A 19,410-nucleotide genomic window follows, 5' to 3' on the forward strand; every position below is an offset into this window, starting at 1 on the left:
GAGAGGATGTTGCTGTTGATGCTTAAGGCGGTGGCAAGGAGGACAGCTGAATGGCCACCGTGTTATCAATTGTGGAGATAGTTGTTGTTGTGTGTTTTCAAGTCGTTTCCGACTTGTGGCAACCCTAAGGTGAATCTATCATGGGGTTTCCTTGGCAAGATTTGTTCAGAGGCGGTTTGCCGTTGTCTTCTTCCCCTGAGGCTGAGAGAGTGTGACTTGCTCAAGGTCGCCCAGTGAGTTTCATTTAATTCATTAAGACAGTGCTTTCTTAATTTTGAGCAACGCGTTGGGCCACTTTCCTCGAGTTTTTCCCGGTGCAATGATGATGATGGTGATTTTAAAATAACGTCCAGCACATTTTCTTCAGATAACGAGATGTTGGAACTCACTTTTTTTGGGCCGTGTGTGTGTGTGTGTGTGTGTGAGAGAGAGAGAGAGAGAGAGAGAAATTTAAATCTGGAACAAGCACGTCGGGAGGCTGTCGATTATTCGACAAACAAAAATAATGTCAGTTTAGGAGGAGCTATTGTGCCATTCATTTCCCCTAAAGTGAAAGCAAGCCTCCCTCCTCCTCTCAGTGAGAGATTAGTTCAACAGAATTTGGTAGAACTGAAGGAAATAGTCTGTAATTGGAGTGTCTTGAACTTATTAAATTTAGAAGTCTGTTGAACGAGGCTTGGGAGCTTCTATGGGTGCATCTGCTCTGCAGAAATAAGGCAGGCTGACACCACTTTAACCATGGCCATGGCTCCATCCTACCGAATCCTGGGATTTGTAGTTTGGCGAGGCACCAGCACCCTCTAGCAGAGAAGACTGTAAAACTACAAATGACAGGGAGGAGCTACAGCACTTCAAGTGGCGTCAAACTGCATTGTTTCTACAGTGTAGATGCACCCATGGAAACCATCAATTGTGTTATAAAGGGTAGAGTCGCCAAATTGTGGAGTTCTTCACCCTAGATCCTTTTCTTTCTTCTGCCAGGATTTTTGTAGAGTAAATTGCAAATGAGTATCATGGGAAGCCACAGCAGGAGTGGGACTCATCATCTGGGCGACCTTTAAATTTGCTGGCTATCTCTTCACAGGATTGGGAGAAGCCTGGGGCCACGCAAGTCGAACCAGCCCTTTGGACAACGTCGGGAGAGAGCTGGGATCCCATCTCTTGCAGGTACCGATGATGATGATGATGATGATGATGATGATGATGATGATGATATACCCCAAGGGGCATCCTGTCCAACCCTCTGCCATGCAGAAATACACAATCCTGAAAGACACCAACTTCTGTGTTTGTTGGCTCTCCAGAAGAAGTGGACATGTTGCCATTGTCTTTAGCCAGAGCTGAAAAAAGTTATTGTATTTGATCTACAACTTCCAGAACCCCTCCAGTCAGTATGGATACTGGTACTGAGATCCTGGGAGTTATAGTTCCTCAGTTCAGCCATGTGCCTATCAAATTTAAGGCCAGATCCCTTTCAGCAGAGAGAATATGCCCTGCAGGCAGAGGGCCTCAGGTTCACAGACGTTTCTCTGAGAGCCTGGAGGACCATCTTTAGTCTTGGCAAAGATCAACAAAGGAAGCTTCTTAGGATTTGTGGAGGAAGCAGGAAGCCTTGTACTAAATAGCTGTTATACAGCTCTATACCCAGGCTCACAATTGGCATCTTTTTGTATGCCATTACATTCTACCCCATGCTCACAACTGGGTGACTTTGCTTAAATACCTCTAACATTACTCCATTAGTGCAGGGTCTAAATACTCTAAAGGCACCAGATCCTGACTGATCTTGGAAGCTAAGCAGGATCAGCCCTGGTGTGTATTTGGATGGCCACCAATGAATATCATGTGCTGTAGGCTATATGTCAGAGGAAGGAACTTGCCTAACTGTTCCTCCACTGCGAAAACCCTAGGAAATTCATGGGGGTGCCATAAGATGACAGGTGACTTGAAGGCACACACACCCTATATTTAGAGTATCTGACCTATCACAAGATGACATGGTTGCTTAAAATGTTTAGTAAAGTGGGAAGCAGCCAAAAAAGAAAAAGGAGACCACATTACAGGTGGAGTGATTCAGTCAAGGAAGCCATGGCCCTGAGCTTGCAAGACCTGAGCAGGGCAGGGCAGTTGATGACTGCGGCTCATGGAGGTTTCTCATTCATTGGATTGTCATAAGTAGTTAATCTGGTGGCAAATAACAGCAACAAAGTGTATCTGAAAAAAACAGACTGATATCTATTAAAGCTCATTCTAAAATAAATCAGTTTGTCTCAAACGTGCTACTAGATTCTTCCTCCCTTTTATATTAATTATTCTGTTAATTATTGGCTTGACTCCACTCCAGATCTTAGTCTGAATTTACAAAGGACCTATCCAGCATTGCCAGACCAATTTTAGTGATAGTGTTCAACACCATGGATAACTCCTATATAGTTCAAATAAAAACCCAGAGTAGATTCATCGTCCCGCTGACATGGGAGCCACATGGATTTGCTTACATGTTGATTCATCCTTCAAGAATTGAGTCAATGGTTCTAACTCTAGTTGGGACTAACCACTAGGATTCAGGCCATTAAAGTTTCTTGTAAATAGCTGTTATTAGTTATTCCTTATAAAGCTTTGTGCTATCAGTTATTCTTACAGTTAATACAATTCAATACCATGCCATCCGAGGCAGTAATCAGAAGAAATAAACCAATCAGAGTAACAGGCAGCTAATGTAATACTGTTTGCCTCTGTGTCAATAATGCCAATGTGAGTGAGACAGAGCTCAAACTGTAATTGTTCTTAGTGACAAACAGTGATATTATTCCAGTTGGGCGATATCAATCAATTTCAATCTGAGCAGGTCCAGAGTAACAGATTGGATTTATATCTGTTTTGGCTTTCCCAGAAGACAATCCTGTGAAATGGTGGCTGATTCTCTGAGAGAAGGCCCCTCTGAGATGTAAGAGCCTTAGCTTACAATTGCCAGGCTTCTCATGGGGAATGGGGGTATTTTAAACTGGTATAAAGCAAACCTAAACTGTCCATTTAGGTGTTTTTTTTCCCCAGCGCAGTCTTAACCATTTCGACTCAAAATGTAAGCCCCACTTGCTTATGCTCAGGAAACTGAGTATAAGATTCCAGTCTAGGCATCCTTAGGATGAGAGTTTATTATGAGGGATACCTGAATGCTCCACACTTCTGCTCTATCAGACAGTTGTCCAGTTCTCAAAGGGACCTTCCCTAGTTTCTCTTTGTGTTTTCAGGTTGAGTCTCATTTGTTAAACCCTTGGAGATAAGGAAGATAGGTTGACAACAGCAGAATTCACAAAATTTAGTTTTTACCGCTACAGCTCCCTGCCTCTTCCAGCCAGTGACCACTGGCAACGTTTTCCAAGCTCTGCATGAGATTCATCAGCTAGGAAAGCAAATTTTACCATTTCCCCCTTGTATCTCTTTCTTTGTAGACCTTGGATGGTTTCATATTTGTAGTAGCTCCAGACGGCAAGATCATGTACATCTCAGAGACTGCCTCTGTTCATTTGGGTTTGTCACAGGTATGGTACTGATTTGGGGCAAAACTCATGGAAAGGGAGGGGGCAGGAAACTGATTCAGTGTGTAAATGTGTGGGTGCCAAATGGTCCCTTGGATGTCATTGTTTTGCAACTCCCAGCATTCTTCATTATTAGCTATGCTGGCTAAGACAGCTGGGAGTTGTTGCCCAGCAATATCTGGAGGGGTTACATGTCTCCTATTCCCCTATCAAAGGCTAGACTCCCCAGACAAGAGGTTTCTACCTCTGATTCAAAACCCCTGAAGAACAAAGCTAGACAAGTTAAGGTCATTGTTTGTTCTGATCCTTACCATGTTTATGAGACAAGCAGGCCTCAATTCTACATGAAGTTACTTGGGAGTAAGCACCAGTGAAAACAGTGGGGCTGACTTCTAAGTAACCATGCATGGGATTACACAGGCCCTATTTATTTCAGTAACTTCCTGGTAAATAACTCTTAGATGAGAAGAAATGCACCGAACTCAGTAAGATTTGCTTCTGAATAAACCTGCAATGGATGAGCACACTGGAATAATTGAAAGAGAAATGATAAAGTCTAGGCCCCACCCCAGAGAATGAACAGGAAGGGCCAGCAAATGCAGCTGGAGTGGCTTGTCACATTTGGAACGGAATGCAATGATATATTTTATAAGCTCAAGAAGAACAAATGCTCTCCCTGAGTCCAAAAGTATCACATTTGCAGCATTATTTCAGTGTGATCCTAACAATCTGGCCCAGTACAGAAGCCCCCTGAGTTCCATGACTTAATTTTTTTAAGGACATGTCCATAGGTCTGAAGTTTGGGGGCCAGAAAGTGTAGTGGAGGCAAGGCTCAGAGGGCTGAAGTCCCAGAACTTTTTGATCTGGAGGGATGGTGAGTTTATCTGTCATCCCCTTGGACCTGCCCGCTCAGGACTAAGCCACACCACAGCACTTGGGATTACAAGAGTGACAGCTCCTGGCTGCTTGAGAAAGCCATTTTCTGTCCAGCTACTGTGGGTAGGAATTGCAGCCAGGCATGGAACTTGTTTGCAAGGTGGTGGCATCATTTCTCTTGGACTCATCTTCCTCTGGCTCCTATCCTTCCTCTGCCTGAACTTTTCCTGCTTCTGTTTTCTGCCTGCCTGCATCCCTTTGGCTCTGGTGCATGTATTCTTCCTGGTCATGGTCACTGAGGATCTATGATTGCACCCACACTGCAGAAATAATCCGTTTTGACACCACTTTAACTGCCATAGCTCAAGGCTATGGAATTCTGGGAATGGTGGTTTGTTGTGGCACTAGAGTGGAGCCAAACTGTGCTCTTGAAGGGAATTTTGGACTTCAGCTCCCAGAATCCCAGACTATTGGCCAACATGTCTGAGGCTTCTGGGAGCTGAAGCCCCAAACCTCTTAAATGGCACTGATCTCCATGGTGCAAATATCGCAGTTTGCCCTCACTTTCACTGCCATGGCTCCATCCTACAGAATCCTGAGATTTGTAGTTTGGTGAGGCACCAGCCCACTTGGATAAGAGAAGTCTCAAGAGCTTGAAACACTGCCCAAACACAGTGGTGTCAAACTGCACTTTTTCTACAACGTAGATGCATGCCTCTCTCCCTTGAGTTTCCAAGCAGGGTGGCCAGAGGTCCTCCTTTTTTTTCCAGGACACGTCCTCCATGCCAACCTTTTCTGTCCAGGAATTCCCAAAACGGGCTGTACTAAAACAAATGACAGCACTTGCCCATAGAAAAACCATACTTGCTCATAGGCAATCATTGGAGAAGACTTGCCCATAGGGAATCATGGGGAATACTTGCCCATAGGGAATCATTGGTGAATATTTGCCCATAGAGAATCATGGGGAATACCTGCCTATAGGGAATAATGGAGAATACCTGCCCATAAAAAATCATGGGGAATACTTGCCTATAGAGAATCTTTGGAAATTACTTGCCCATAGAAAATCCCCGATTCCCTATGGGCAAGTATGGCTTCTCTATGGGCAAGTACTGTCATTTGTTTTAGTACATCACCCCAAAACGTCCTCCATTTGGAAGCAGGACTGAGGAGCATGGGTTTACATTCCTAGGAGTGTTCTGAGCTTTTGTTTTTGGACCCATGTCCTCCTACATGGGGTGTCCTCCATTTCCCGGTGCCTGGTCCTCCTTTCCAAAGCCAAGGCCAAGGGGAGGGAGGGGAGGGGAGGGGAGGGGGTCCCTTGGGGCGACCTCTGGATCAGGTTCCTCCTTCTCTGACAGGTGGAGCTGACCGGGAACAGCATCTACGAGTACATCCACCCGGCCGACCACGACGAGATGACAGCTGTCCTCACCGCCCACCAGCCCTACCATTCCCACTTCGTCCAGGGTAAGGTTCCCCGGGGAAAGGCGAGGGATGGGAGCCCAGAGGAGGAGCCCCTTCCTTGACCTGGCTCTTTTTCTGCTTCCCCCCCTCCTCCTCCTATCTAGAGTACGAGATCGAGAGGTCCTTCTTCCTCCGGATGAAATGCGTCCTGGCCAAGAGGAACGCGGGACTCACCTGCGGAGGGTACAAGGTGGGTGTGCTCAGCGGCGCCAACTAGTGGCCCCACGGAGAACTGTTAGAAAAACCATTGCATTCTCTCTTCTCCTCCTCAGATAGGATTTTCCCTGCATGCAGACTCTACTGCCTTCTCTTTTTGATTCCACTGAGTCCCAAAGGCAATCAAGACCTTTGTAAATTGGTAAACGAATCATGTGATTCAGCCAACTTCCTTCAGGAAGTTTTTTCCCCCCTTACACAAAAGATTCTCCTGCTACTCCAAGTTGTTTCCCTGACTCATCCTGGCTCCTAAGGAGTTTTCATGGCAGGGCCTTCAGATGTGTGTGTGTCTGTTGCCCTTGCCATCCCCTGAGGCTGAGAAAGTGTGATTTAATCCCAGACCGTGCAAATCTGCATTGTTTATGCCCTTTTAGGCTCAGAGGAAAGCAGTGGCAAACCACCTCGGAATAAATTGAGACCCAAAAGCCACCTAAGACAAAATGCTGGAAATGACTTGAAGGTGCAGAATAGGATGTGAGTCCACAGGTGATGCTGCACTGGAGACACAGTGTCCATGTTTTGTTTTCCATAAACCTTCAGCTCCATAATCTTAAATGAACAATATTCAAATATATAGCTGTGTTTGTTTAATTTACAAAGGCTTTTTGTAGCATCTCTGAGAGGGAGAGAAAAGAGGTCTGTAACATAAGCTTTCCTAGACACAAGCCTTGCATCAGATGAAGTGGACTGAGGGCCCGAACAGACAGGCCAAAATAAAGCTGCTTCAGGTCACATTGGAAGTGTGTTGTTTAAATGACACATGTATCCTAAGAGGCTGGAAGCTACGCCAAAGACACACTCCAGTCCTAAGGACTGGAGCGCGGCTTTGGTGCAGCTTCTGGCCTCTTAAGATGTGCCTGTCATTTAAACAACATACCTCCAAAGTGACCCGAAGCAGCTTTATTTTGGCCTATCTGTTTGGGCCATGAGTCTTTGAAAGATTATGCTTCAAACTCCTTTCTCTTAATCTCAAAAGTACTACAAGATCCCTTCAAGTGAAGAATGCTCACAAATTCTAGGTTGGTCCATACATGCAGCAGCCTTCATTACAGAGTAGATGATGATTGGGAGTAGATAGCATTGATGCTAATATTCCAACAGTGGTTTCCTGCTTAGCCCCAGGCAGCAAAATGCCTTGGGCCAGCAGAGTCAGCTCACCCATTTCTGACCCTCCAGGCACCTGATTTACACTGGACTTGTGCCCCAACAGGTCATCCATTGCAGTGGCTACCTGAAGATCCGCCAGTACAGCCTGGACATGTCCCCCTTTGACGGCTGCTACCAAAACGTGGGCTTAGTGGCCGTGGGCCATTCTCTGCCCCCCAGTGCCGTGACCGAGATCAAGCTGCACAGCAACATGTTCATGTTCCGGGCCAGCCTAGATATGAAGCTCATCTTCCTCGATTCACGGTAGGTGCTGGGCATCCCCCTCTTCTGACTGTCCAGTTTTGGTACCACAGTGCAAAAAGGATGTGGATGAAAGCTGGAGCGTGGCCAGAGAAGGGCCACCAAAACAGTGAAGGGGCTGGAAACCATGCCTTATGAGAAGAGGTTTAGGTTGCTGGGGATGTTTAGCCGGGAGAAGAGAAGGTTAAGAGGTGATATGATAGCCCTGTTTAAATATTGGAAGGGATGTCATAGTGAGGACGGAACAAGCTTGTTTTCTGCTGCTCCAGAGAATAGGACCTTGAGTAATGGATTCAAACTAGAGGAAAAGAGATTCCACTTAAACATTAGGAGGAACTTCCAGACAGTAAGAACTGTTTAGCAGTGGAACACACTCCCTCGGAAAATGATGGAATCTCCTTCTTTGGAGGTCTTTAAACAGAGGCTGGGTGCATTGATTGGGAATTCCTGCATGGCAGAACAGTGTTGGGCTGGATGGCCCTTGAAGCAGGGTGACCACATGGCCTCACCATCAAGGCACCATAAAATGTAGGACAGGACTCAACAAAAACTCAAAACCCTCCTATAAATATAAACCTGGGCTTCTGCTCCAGATGGAGGACCTTTTCAGATCTCTCCTGGGCAGAAGGTGGAAAAGGAGGACGTGCCTGGCCAGCCTCTAGGGTCCTAGGAATCTCCCTTCCCCCAGCCCTAGGTTGATCTGGCCACCAAGGCAAAGGAGCTGATGGCTTTCTCTCTCTCTCTCTTTCCCATTCTCTCCTTCCCTCCTTCCCGACTTTCTCTCTTTGGCAGGGTAGCTGAGCTGACCGGGTATGAGCCCCAGGACCTAATCGAGAAGACCCTCTACCACCACGTCCACGGCTGCGACACCTTCCACTTGCGCTGTGCCCACCACCTGCGTAAGGAGTGATATGATATTTGAGGGGGTGTCACGTTGAGAAGAGAGCAAATGTGTTTTCTGCTACTCCAGAGAATAGGACTCAGAGCAATGGATGCAAGCTTAGGGAAAGAGATTCCACCTCAACATTAGGAGGAATTTCTTGACAGTGAGAGCTATTTGACAGTAGAACACAATCTCTGAGAGTGGTGGGGTCTTCTTCCTTGCAGGCCTTTAAACAGAGCCATCCAGGCCATCTGTCAGGTATGCTTTGATGGCAGAATGGAGTTGGACTGGATGGCCCTTGGGGTATCTTCCAACTCTACAATTCTATGATTCTATGATTCTCTGTCCCAGGCAGGCTGCCCTTCCGCAGTGGGAAAGACCACAAGCCCCACAGGCCCCAGGTTGGGGGTCTCAGAAATCCTTGGGCTCCCCCCAAGTCACTTTTCCAACCTATGCCTTGAGTTCCATGAGATTTCTTTCTTCCTTTCTTTCTGTTTTACTCCCAAGTGTAGTGAATTGGCTGGGGGATTCCGTGGAAGTTGGGCTGATCCCAAACAGTAACTTCTCCAAGTGGATTGAAATTTTGGCTGAGTTCAGTGAGATTTACTCCCAGGTCTAGTGAAGTGGCTGGGGGATTCTGAGAATTGGGATGATCCCAACAAACAAAGAAACCACACAAACACACACACACACACACACACACCAAACAAGAATTCCAAGATATAGCCCTCTTGATCTATAGAATCAGTATGTAGAGACAGATCTTGTGGCACCTTTGAGACTCACTGAAAGAAAGAAGTTGGCAGCATGAGCTTTCCTAGACATAAGTCTACTTGCTCGGATGCATTTGGTGAGGAAGTAGATTTAAGTCTAGGAAAGCTCATGCTTTCAATTTCTTTCTTTAGTTGGTATCAAAGGGGCTACAAGATCTCTCTGCACCAAACAAAGAGTAACTTTTCCTAGCTATGCTGGAAGGTAGGTTGCATTGTTTTCAATGGGGCTTATTCTCAAGTGCAGTGAATGGGCCGCTAGTTTGCTCCTTTGCAAGTGAGCAGCAGGTTCCTTCTAAGGAAGGAAGGCCCACCAAGTGAGCATCTACCATGTAGAAATAATGAAGTTTGGCACCTTTTTAACATTCATGACTCCATCCTACAAAATCATGGGATTTGTAATGTTGGGAGGTACCAGCACTATTTGGCAGAGAAGGCTAAAGTTGTTGTAAACCTACAGGTCCCAAGTTTCATTTACCAGCAAAAGAAGGGAGTCAGGATTTCTCATCCTTAGTTTTACCAGCAGTGGTATCTTTGAAGTGTTGTTAACTTGGGGTGTCAATGCTGCTGCTGTGACCACCAGCCCAAAAGACCCAACTGGACATCCCACTCTAGAACTAAGGGGGGGGGGTAAGTTTCCTCTAGTGATGTCATCTCAGTTTTGGTACCATTAATACTGCTACCAGGGATAGTAGTTAGGACTTTGCCCTCAGTAAGTTCTGGTTAGCTTTGAGAACCACAGGCTCTGATCCTTGGCCAAGGAACCAGAAATGCTATAGCCATGAACAATAAAGCCACAACAAGAACAAAAAGGGTATGGTTCCAGTCCTGAAGAAGAGGGGAGGAGGCCAAAGACAGACTTTTGGATTGACTTTGAGCCTTATCACACGGAGATTTTGCAGCTTTTTGCAGCTCAGATCCAATGTGACTGCGGGTCCAACGATGTGAATTCATGCAATAATGTGATGTGTTATCACATGTGATTCCTTTCTATGGGGACTCCTTCCATGGCGCTTCTGCAGTGAATTCAAAGTGACTCCTCATTTTGATGAATTGGGGAAAAAGGTGAATTCACAGAATTTGCTTCCAAGCTCACTTCGATTTCACTCCGAATTGATCTGGTGTGGAATGCAACTTTGCTTCTGCTCTGGTACACCACCGCAAACTCCCCTGGGTTGCAAATTTTCCATGATGCAGCACTGCAATTTCCCCCCATTTCTTTTGGGTGGTCCTTTCATTTTCAGGGCAACTTTCAGGGCAACTCATTTTTTGGGAATATGTATATATGTGTGTGTGTATGTGCATGAATGTGAATATACAGATATGTCTGTCTGTCTGTCTGTCTGTCTATCTATCTGTTGAAATTGTTGAAGTGGAAGGAAAAATAAAAAAGGGGGATGAAGAAGACACAGAAATGTTCATGTGACAAATATTCACACAATCATGCAATTACGTGAAACAGGGAACAAGAACTTGCCCCCCTTTTCATTCCAGAAACGTACAAGGTCACAATGCATTCAGACCCCCACTGAGCATGAGCAAGGGTGCCAATTCAAATAGTTGAATCCCACCAGTGTGGTAATACAATTTTTCACTCACTCCACTTCTCTTGAATCCGCATCACGTGACTTGCCTTGGATTAGATTCCTCCTCAATTTGGAACGGCAATGCAAGGGCAACCAGGTGTGTAAAACATTCACATTATAATGTGAATTTGCATAGCTGAACCAGGAGTCACCCTGGATCTGAGCTGCAAAAACTTCAGTGTGATAAACATCTGGGAGATTTGTGGGTGTCTTGCAGTGGATTAGGAAGATTTGTCAGTTATTTAACAATGATGTGATAGCCACCCTTAATTTGAAAACTTGTCATATAGAAGGTGGAGCAATCTTATTTGTTACTGCTCCAGACACTAGAGGCTGCTCCCACACTGCAGAATTAATGCAGTTTTAACTGCCATGGCCCCAATGCTATGAAATCCTGGGATTTGTAGTTTGTTGTGGCATCAAAGGTCCCTCTAAACCCTTTGATTTTGTGTCAGAAATAAAAGAATAACCCCCTCACTTTCAGAATGATCCTGCTGAGCTGAAGAAAATTTGAGATAACAAGGAACTGATTCTTTAGACGGAATGAAAGACTGTGAACTCTACTCCTCTGTGCCACTGGAAACAAATTGTTGGGCTTAGAATTTGTTTCAGAAATGTTAACAATACAAACCTGGACATATCTAGTTGAAAGCAAATCTTTATACAATCAGAGGAGCTTACTTCCAGATAAACAGGCACAGTACTGCAGCCTATACATTTTGCATTAGTCTGATGGGAAGACCATTATGGCCCCTTCAGATGTTAGAATTCAGAGTCATAGCCATGTGACTCTGGAATATCAGTATGCAGAGAGACCTTGTAGAACCGTTTACACTAACTGTGAGAAAGATGTTGGCTTTCATAAGAATTCATAATGCATTCATAAGATTCATAAGCTCTCATAAGACTGCATCTGAGGAAATAGACGAAGCCTACAAAAGCGTATGCTACAACTTCTTTCTCCCTGTTAGTTTTGAAGATTCTGCAGGATCCCCCCAGAGGTTGCTGCAGTTTAGCTTCTGTTATCCATCACCATTGGCTGGGATGGTTAGAGCTGAAGGTAGTTACAGACCAGCAACATTTGGAAGGCCACATGTTCCCCTGCATCAAACCCTGAGACACTGAAAGATTTTGAATTACAAACAAAACCCACAAGCTCTGAACATTTACTTGAGGTGAGGGCTGCCTTTCTGAGTAGATATGTGTAGGATCTGTAACTGATTTATGGTAACATGATGGTCTTTAAAATAATTTGCGCATCTGGATTAGAGAGGCAAAATTTCCAGAAATTGTGAAGCCACAGGGAATTAAAAAAAAGTTCAGAGAAAATGCTAGAAATTTTTAGAAAAATGGAAATAGGCAGTATTAGCACCTTTTACCGCTTGAAAGCCATGTTATTATGTTAGAAGCATAAAATGCATTAAATATAACTTGGTTTGGAATAAAATGTCATGTTCATTATATTAAAAGTACAGAAGATAAATAAAAATGAAACTTCCTTTAATTTTCATTCTAAGCTGTAAAAGACATCTAAAATACAAGGAACCTCTGGTTGTACCATACTGAGTGCAAAACCCTTCAACAAGAGCAGAAGAAACCATCAACATTAGTAAAACAAATAAAATTATTTGTCTCCATTCATTTTTCAGAATGCCAACCAGTCTGAGTTTAGTCACCCTCAGAGGATCTTGTAATAGGGCTGGAAAAGTCTTCTGTCTTGCACTCACACAACTACTGCAGACACCTCTGATTTTGATGGACCAAGCTTCTGGTCCACTATGAGGCAGCCATATCATATATGTGGCGCGGTCTTCTTCTCTGGAGGTTTTTAAGCAGAGGCTGGAATGGGAGTGCTTTATTATGTATTCTTGCATGGCAGGGGGTTGGACCGGATGGGCTTTGGGGTCTCTTTCAATTCTATAATTCTATACGTATAGAGTTGGCCATTCAAGGGTGAAAGAAATGAACTTTCCATATGAACAGCTGCACTCTCTTCCTGTTAACTTATTAGAGCCAGCAAGGTTTATTGGTTAGAATTTTGGACTGGCTCTAATCCCAAGGAGCAATGAGTCAAAAGTAGCCTTGGACCAGTCACACACAAACACACACTCAGCCTGATCAATCTCACATGGCTGTGAAGACAAAGTAGGGAAGAGGAGAACCATGTGCACTGCATACAACTCATGGGAGGAAAGACTTTATCATCCATTCCTCCATTCCTGTAGAATGTATGATCTGAAGCTATTATAGCAAGCAGGCTTGTTCACACAGAACAACCTACAGTTTGAAGTCTTTCACTGAAGATTTTTAATCAGAGGCTGGATGGCCATCTGTCAGGGGTGCTTTAGTTTTGGATCTCTGCATTATTAGGCGGCTGGATTAGATGACCTTCAGTATCTACTTCCAGCTGCACAGTCCTATGATTCTATAACTCATTCCATCCCAAGCCTCCCTCTCATGGCGTTGTGGGGTGCCAGTCAGGGCCTGAGAGATTTGCTTTATGGATAATCAACATTTTTGTTTATGAGAGAAGACATTTGTGGATTGGTTTTCCAACATGTCTTCCCAAAGAATCTCATGCCTATTAAGGTAATATAATATATCATTCTACCCCCTCACAAAGGTTTATTTTTAAACAGCAGTGGAGGACACGCTTCCCACCCCACCGCTCCATGCTTAACTGCTTTAAAATGCATTAAGTGGTAGGTGATGGAATCAATTTGGAAGGAATAAATGGCATTATTTGGAAGACAGCCAACATGGAATCACATCTCAGAACTACTCAGATTTCAAACCTGGCATGGTTGGAATCTTTCCAATAGTAAAACCCTCTGGGTATAATCCAGAAATACTCAGATTAATCAAAATGTCACCAGGATAGCTTAATTTGGCTTCGGTTGTTTTATTGTTGCTGCTCAACCTAATGTGTGAAGTCTCAAATTTGGTATCTGATCCTATCTGCATTTCCATAGATGCTGAAATCCTTTCATTTTCAGTTTAATGTCACCACTAAATGTGCTTAGGATAGCATTTCCAATGAATGTTTAGATACCAGCATTTGTAACACACATTTGGAACAAAGATTAAATTCAGCCACTGCTCATAGTAGTTTACTGCTTGGTTTCCTAGCCAAAAGCATGTAGATTTAGCTATTGTGCCTTTATTATTGCTGTTGTACACAGCAATAATAATAAAATAAAATAATAAAGATGAAAGCATTTCACTGAAATTAATGACACTTTTAATTAAATGAGGTTAATACCACTACCAATTTCCCATAATCTTCTGCCTTCAGGTTCTTGTGACAAGTATAAATTTGGCAGGTGAAATCTTCTCTATTACTGTGCCAAGCTTAGAAAAACTACAATGTTCAAGATGGATAATATCTGTGATAATAGCCCTGATTTGGGTAAAAGGTAGATCTGGACCTGCTAGTATAAATCAACAAGAGGATCTCAGTGATTTGATATAGACCAACAAGGGGGTGAACAAGAGGGACTACTACCAACTCAGATCCTAAGCCAAAGGACTGAAACAGGAATAGATGTCCCAGGGTAGAATTTGGCCTCCAGTCCTCCTATGGATGAACACTTTCAAGATTGAGCATATTCTCAGAAGGACTCTGTCCAGTTATTCTTTCTCCCTTCCTGTGTTTTTCAGACTCAGTCAAGTGAAATCAAAGCATATAGATGTAGCTGTTTGTTGTGCCTTTAAACAGTTGCTGTTTTAGAAAACATTTCACTGAAAGCAATGAGACTTTTAACTTAGTGAGGTTAATATTAAATTGCAAAATATTTTGGGATATAGGAAGTCTCATACAACAAAACCAGGATAAATTTTAATATTTCATTTTAACCCAAATATAGGACCTGGTTACACTACCTGTTATTGATTTTACAGTGTGAGGCAGTGTTAAATTGAGAATTGTAGCTGGCTGATTGGCTACTACTGGGAGCCTTAGTGTACTTACTGAAGGGCTGTGTCGATGTCTGATTGGGGAGGAAGTCATGAGAATGGAAACTAGTGACAATTTGCTCATAGCTCAGCCTTTAGTTTTTCTAAAGCAGTTGAGAAAAATCATCTTAAGAATGCTTTTTTTTTAGCTGACTGATATTTGTGAATGCCTGTAGTATCATAAAAACATGCTATAAAAATTGAAAGACATTTGATAGGCCGCCTGTCCTATACACTTCAAATGGGCAATTTGTGGATTTCCAGATGTTTCTAGATTGCACCAGCCTTGTTCCCTCTTCATCACTGTCTATACTGGTTATGAATGGAGTGGAGCAAAAAATGGTCTGGTTGGTCAATGGAGTGGTGACTGCTCAGAAGCTATACAAGGTACTGAATCCTTTAAATGCTCCCCCCACAGACATATATAAGCAAAGACTCGACCCACCGTTATTTTATTATCGTACTGTTTTTAGATTTTATCATTTGTAATTTTAATGCATAGAATTGTTTAATCCTTTTTTAAGGGGGGGAATTGTATATATTGTATTTTTAAAAGGTTGTACGCTGCTTTGATTGTGGTAACAAAAAGCGGGATATAAATTACAGTTTTATTTATTATTTATTATTAAATAGTTGGTTATCTCCTTTAAAGTCAGATTTGAACCCAGAGAGCATACTGCACACCACTGAAATGGGAGCTATCATTGGCCACAAATTGTTCACCTTACTTTGCATGTTTACCTGGAGGCAAAACTCAATACACATTTACTTCTGAGTAGACCTGTACAAGATTGCACTTCTAATAAGTGATGTGTCTTTTGACTACGCAGTCTTTGTTCAAGAGCATAAACATGTTTCCCCATTGCTATAATTTAAGAGCTGCAGGGGTTGTGTGTGGCTTCTTCTGAATTTGGTATAGGTGGCTGTGGTAATGTGGAGCTCAAGGGCAGATACAATATACACAAGCAATTATCTGTTCCTGTTTAAGATGTCCCCAAGGCCTTTTCATGCAATGGCAATGTAGTCATCAAAAGTGGCAAAGCAACATTCTAGTCTCTGGTGAGAATACATAAAAATTTTATTTGAAAAACCCATTGCTGAGTGGTCAGGTGAGGCTCATGAATGGACCTAGAACACCTAATAGTTGTTATCTGAAACTAGAGAGAGAGAGAGAGAGAGAGAGAGAGAGAGAGAGAGAGAGAGAGATGGTGATGGGAGATCACTCATTTAACCTGAACTCTCTCTCGCTCTCTAGTTCACCTACCCACCTAACCTCTTTCTGTCTGTCTACATCAACCTCCTTCTTATCTATCCTCTCTCTGTGTATCTGTACATGAATGCAAGCTGAATCACTCAAATATAAATTAATAAAGTGAAGTGGAGGGGCATTCTGCTTTGCTGATGTTCCTCTTGAAGAGCATGTCAGAAATGGGAGCCTCCACTGACAAAATAAGTCCTCTATTCTGTTTTCTTTTTCAGTGCTAGTGAAAGGGCAAGTCACCACTAAATATTACCGCTTCCTAGCCAAGCAAGGCGGCTGGGTCTGGGTCCAGAGTTATGCCACCATTGTCCACAACAGCCGATCTTCACGGCCTCATTGCATCGTCAGCGTCAACTACGTCCTCACGTAAGTGCCAAAGCCTTGTAAACCTCTTCCTGCTCCCAACAGAGGGCATGGGTATCAAGTCACAGAACCACTGGGACATCATGTACCAATGTGATCTGAATGCACAAGGCTCATACTTTGGACAGAGGGCAGGAACATAAGTGCTAGAATGATTGCATCAAAGGTGCTCTTCTTTTCTTTTGCCTGACATGGAAGCACTTTAAGTGGAGTCATAAAAAGGTGGCCAATATTTCAGAACTGCCAAAAAACAGGGGGAAAACCCATCTTTGGTTCAGGGATCTAGTTGGCAAAGCTCTTTCCTCCCTGTGAGCTTGGTAGGAATCTGTGGAGTCCTTTCATCTGCCTGAAAGCTTTCCCCCTCCTGTCATCTTCTGTTTCCCTAGAGAGCACAGCGCAAGATTTAGGGCTTTGTCACCCTTCGAGTTAGCTGCCTCTCTGCCTTCTTATAGTTGAAGGGGCACCCTGCATTAAATAAAGTTTAATGCAGCGTAAAAGAAAGGTTTCAACTATGGAGTTATTTATACTTAACAAACAGGACATCTGTTTTCCTTTTTCTCCCCAAAAGGGATTAAAAAAACCCTGGGAGTTTGAAGTTCTTAATTTTATCCAGAGTTTCTATCAAAGCCCCATGATTTCTTTCTTGTTCAAAGAGATGAAGACTTACATGGGAGGTGGATGTGTGGGAGGGAATGAGGGCAAAGGAGAGCAAGCAGGAGCTTAGAGTGACCAGGAGGGGGTCATTTAACAAAATAAGAAAATATGGGGAAAAGTGTTGGTTGTGAGAGCAATAAAAAGTAGACTTTGCCCCACACTCCTTACCTCATAGTTGCTGATCTTTAAGCACTGCCAGAGTTGAGTAGCTGTATGGATGGTCTTTAGTTGAGTACTCATTCACTGAACAGGAATTTGCTTCCTTTAAACACATGCAATCTTATGCATATTTACTGAGAAGCAAGTTCCACTCTGCTCAGGAGATATGTGTTCATAGAAATGTAGCTGTACCCTGCAGTCCTCCACTTCGAAAAAATCTCACAGTTGTCTGTGGAACGTACTCTGAGGCAAGTGTATATGGGGTTGCACCCTTAGTTTGCTCTTCTGTTGCCAGTGTCAGAGTTGCTAAAGAGTCATGAAAAGCAGATCTTTTTCAGCCCTTTACATAACAAACTCTAAATGGGAAGCCTGGTGGTCTATGATCAGGGAGCCCAACTATTACTGAAATGTTACTTAAGACCCATCTATGAATGACCTGATTGCTGCTGATACCATACAGTGTCTTCTCTGTGTCTAGCTCTGTGTCTGCAGTGTGCTGATGAGGATATTACATAGGTCCTCTAAATCAGTGGTTCCAAATCTTAGGTCCTCAGGTGTGTTGGACTTCACCTTCCTGAAGTTTCAGTTAGCATGGTTGTCTCTATGAAAAGTATGCTTGAGTACTGTCCACCTTCATGGATCAGGAATTTGTATAGGACCATAGGCAACTTCTTGTAATAGGTGTGTAGGCTATTTAATATAAAAGAGACCTATGTTTGCTGCAATAATTTTTAGGTAGCTGAACCATTACACAGCACATATATGAGCAGGAGAAGTCCCATTAATTGACATCAGTTTACAAGCCATCATGATCTGTTGATGACTGTAGCAGTTCGGTTATGACCAAACGGCTAAGCTAATTTTGTGTGTCGATTAAATAAACTGGACAGCTCTCAAGTTAGATGAAAATAGCAAAACATATACTAAGGTCTGGTGTTTTCATCTTCTGTGTAATATGTACTGGTTAAGGTTGGGGCTTAATGCTGGAACACATGCATTGCATGCTAAAAGTCCCAGGTTCAGTTCCCAGCATCTTCAGGTAGGAAAGACTTCTGTGAAAACCTGGGTGCGACTTGGAGACCTATAAATCAATGCAACCACTATTGATGAGCAAATCTGACTTGCTGTAAGAAAAGTTTTTGTCCTCCTGTCTGTTTAACAAGTTCAAATTCAAGTCAGTAGAAACAAACAAGCAAACAAACATTAGGAGACGATTAAATGCCCAGAAGGAGAAAAGAAGTGATATTAATGACTGTCAGTGTGGTAGTAGGGTAGTGGTTTTGGGTGTTGAACTAGAAGACCAGGGTTCAAATCCCCATTTGGCAAAGGAGGCTCATTGGGTGATCTTGTGCAAGCCACACTTTCTTAGCTCCAGAGGAGAGCAATAGCAAACCCACTCTGAACAAATCTTGCCAAGAAAACCCTGTGATAGTTTTGACTTAGGGTTGCCATAAGTTAGAAACTACCAAATATACACAAGTCAGTCTCATGCATGAAATGAGTGAAGGTTTTGGGGCCAAAATTATGGATTTTGGTATGACTCGTGGCTAAGTCAAAGGTACAATTTGGAGGCTCCCACAGTGTGTATATGTGTACATGTGGTGAGAGGAACTCTTAAAAAACTCTTTAAAAAGCAGCAAACAATCACCCATGACTTTTTCTGCTTTAGTGTCCACTCCTAAAACAGTAAGGGACTCTGTAGTTTATTGTAGCACCAGAGCTACAATTAAGTGTCTCACAAAACTACAGTTCCCAGAATTCCCTAGCATTGAGGCAGGGCACTTAACATGGTCTCAAACTGGATTATTTCTGCAGTGTGTTTTGGACCTCAGGAGGTCTTTAAATAGAGGTTAGTTGAGCACCTTTCAGGATTTCTTTTGTTGTTTAATACTTCATGGCACGCTTACCAGATGTGGCACTCAGAGCCCTCTCTGTAGGCATGCACACTGTTGCCTCAGCACAAGGTTTGCTAGAGTTCATTACTAGAAAGGCAGAGGGATGTGGCACTTTGCAATAAATAAGTGGGTTTTGGGTTGCAGTTTAGGCACTTGGTCTCTAAAAGGTTTACCATCACTGGACTAGGTTGTCCTTGTGAGCCATTCCAGCTCTAGGATTCTATTATTCTATGAGTCTATCCTCAGTTTAAATCTTGCCAAAAAAAGCCCAGGACAGCATCAGCATAACTTGGAGTCCAATTGAAGAAGACATGATGGAATGCATGATTTCCACCCCTGCCCCCTCTAGTGTAGCCTGCCCAGGTATTCACACCATC

General features: G+C 43.3%; 1 protein-coding gene across 1 annotated transcript in view; it reads left to right on the top strand.

The window, feature by feature from the left end:
- Positions 1-19,410, top strand: part of SIM1 (SIM bHLH transcription factor 1) — a 100,508-nt gene that overhangs the window by 30,360 nt on the left and 50,738 nt on the right. The window contains exons 2-8 of the mRNA XM_089528527.1: positions 1,085-1,167; positions 3,453-3,542; positions 5,780-5,888; positions 5,990-6,075; positions 7,312-7,511; positions 8,301-8,407; positions 16,181-16,328. Of these exons, the coding sequence (XP_089384653.1) occupies positions 1,085-1,167; positions 3,453-3,542; positions 5,780-5,888; positions 5,990-6,075; positions 7,312-7,511; positions 8,301-8,407; positions 16,181-16,328 (823 nt within the window). The remainder of the gene's footprint in view (positions 1-1,084; positions 1,168-3,452; positions 3,543-5,779; positions 5,889-5,989; positions 6,076-7,311; positions 7,512-8,300; positions 8,408-16,180; positions 16,329-19,410) is intronic.

The sequence above is a fragment of the Sceloporus occidentalis genome, unplaced genomic scaffold (assembly GCF_023333645.1).
Source record: "Sceloporus occidentalis isolate IW3139 unplaced genomic scaffold, rSceOcc1.0.p SCAF_6, whole genome shotgun sequence".
Lineage (NCBI taxonomy): Eukaryota > Metazoa > Chordata > Lepidosauria > Squamata > Phrynosomatidae > Sceloporus > Sceloporus occidentalis.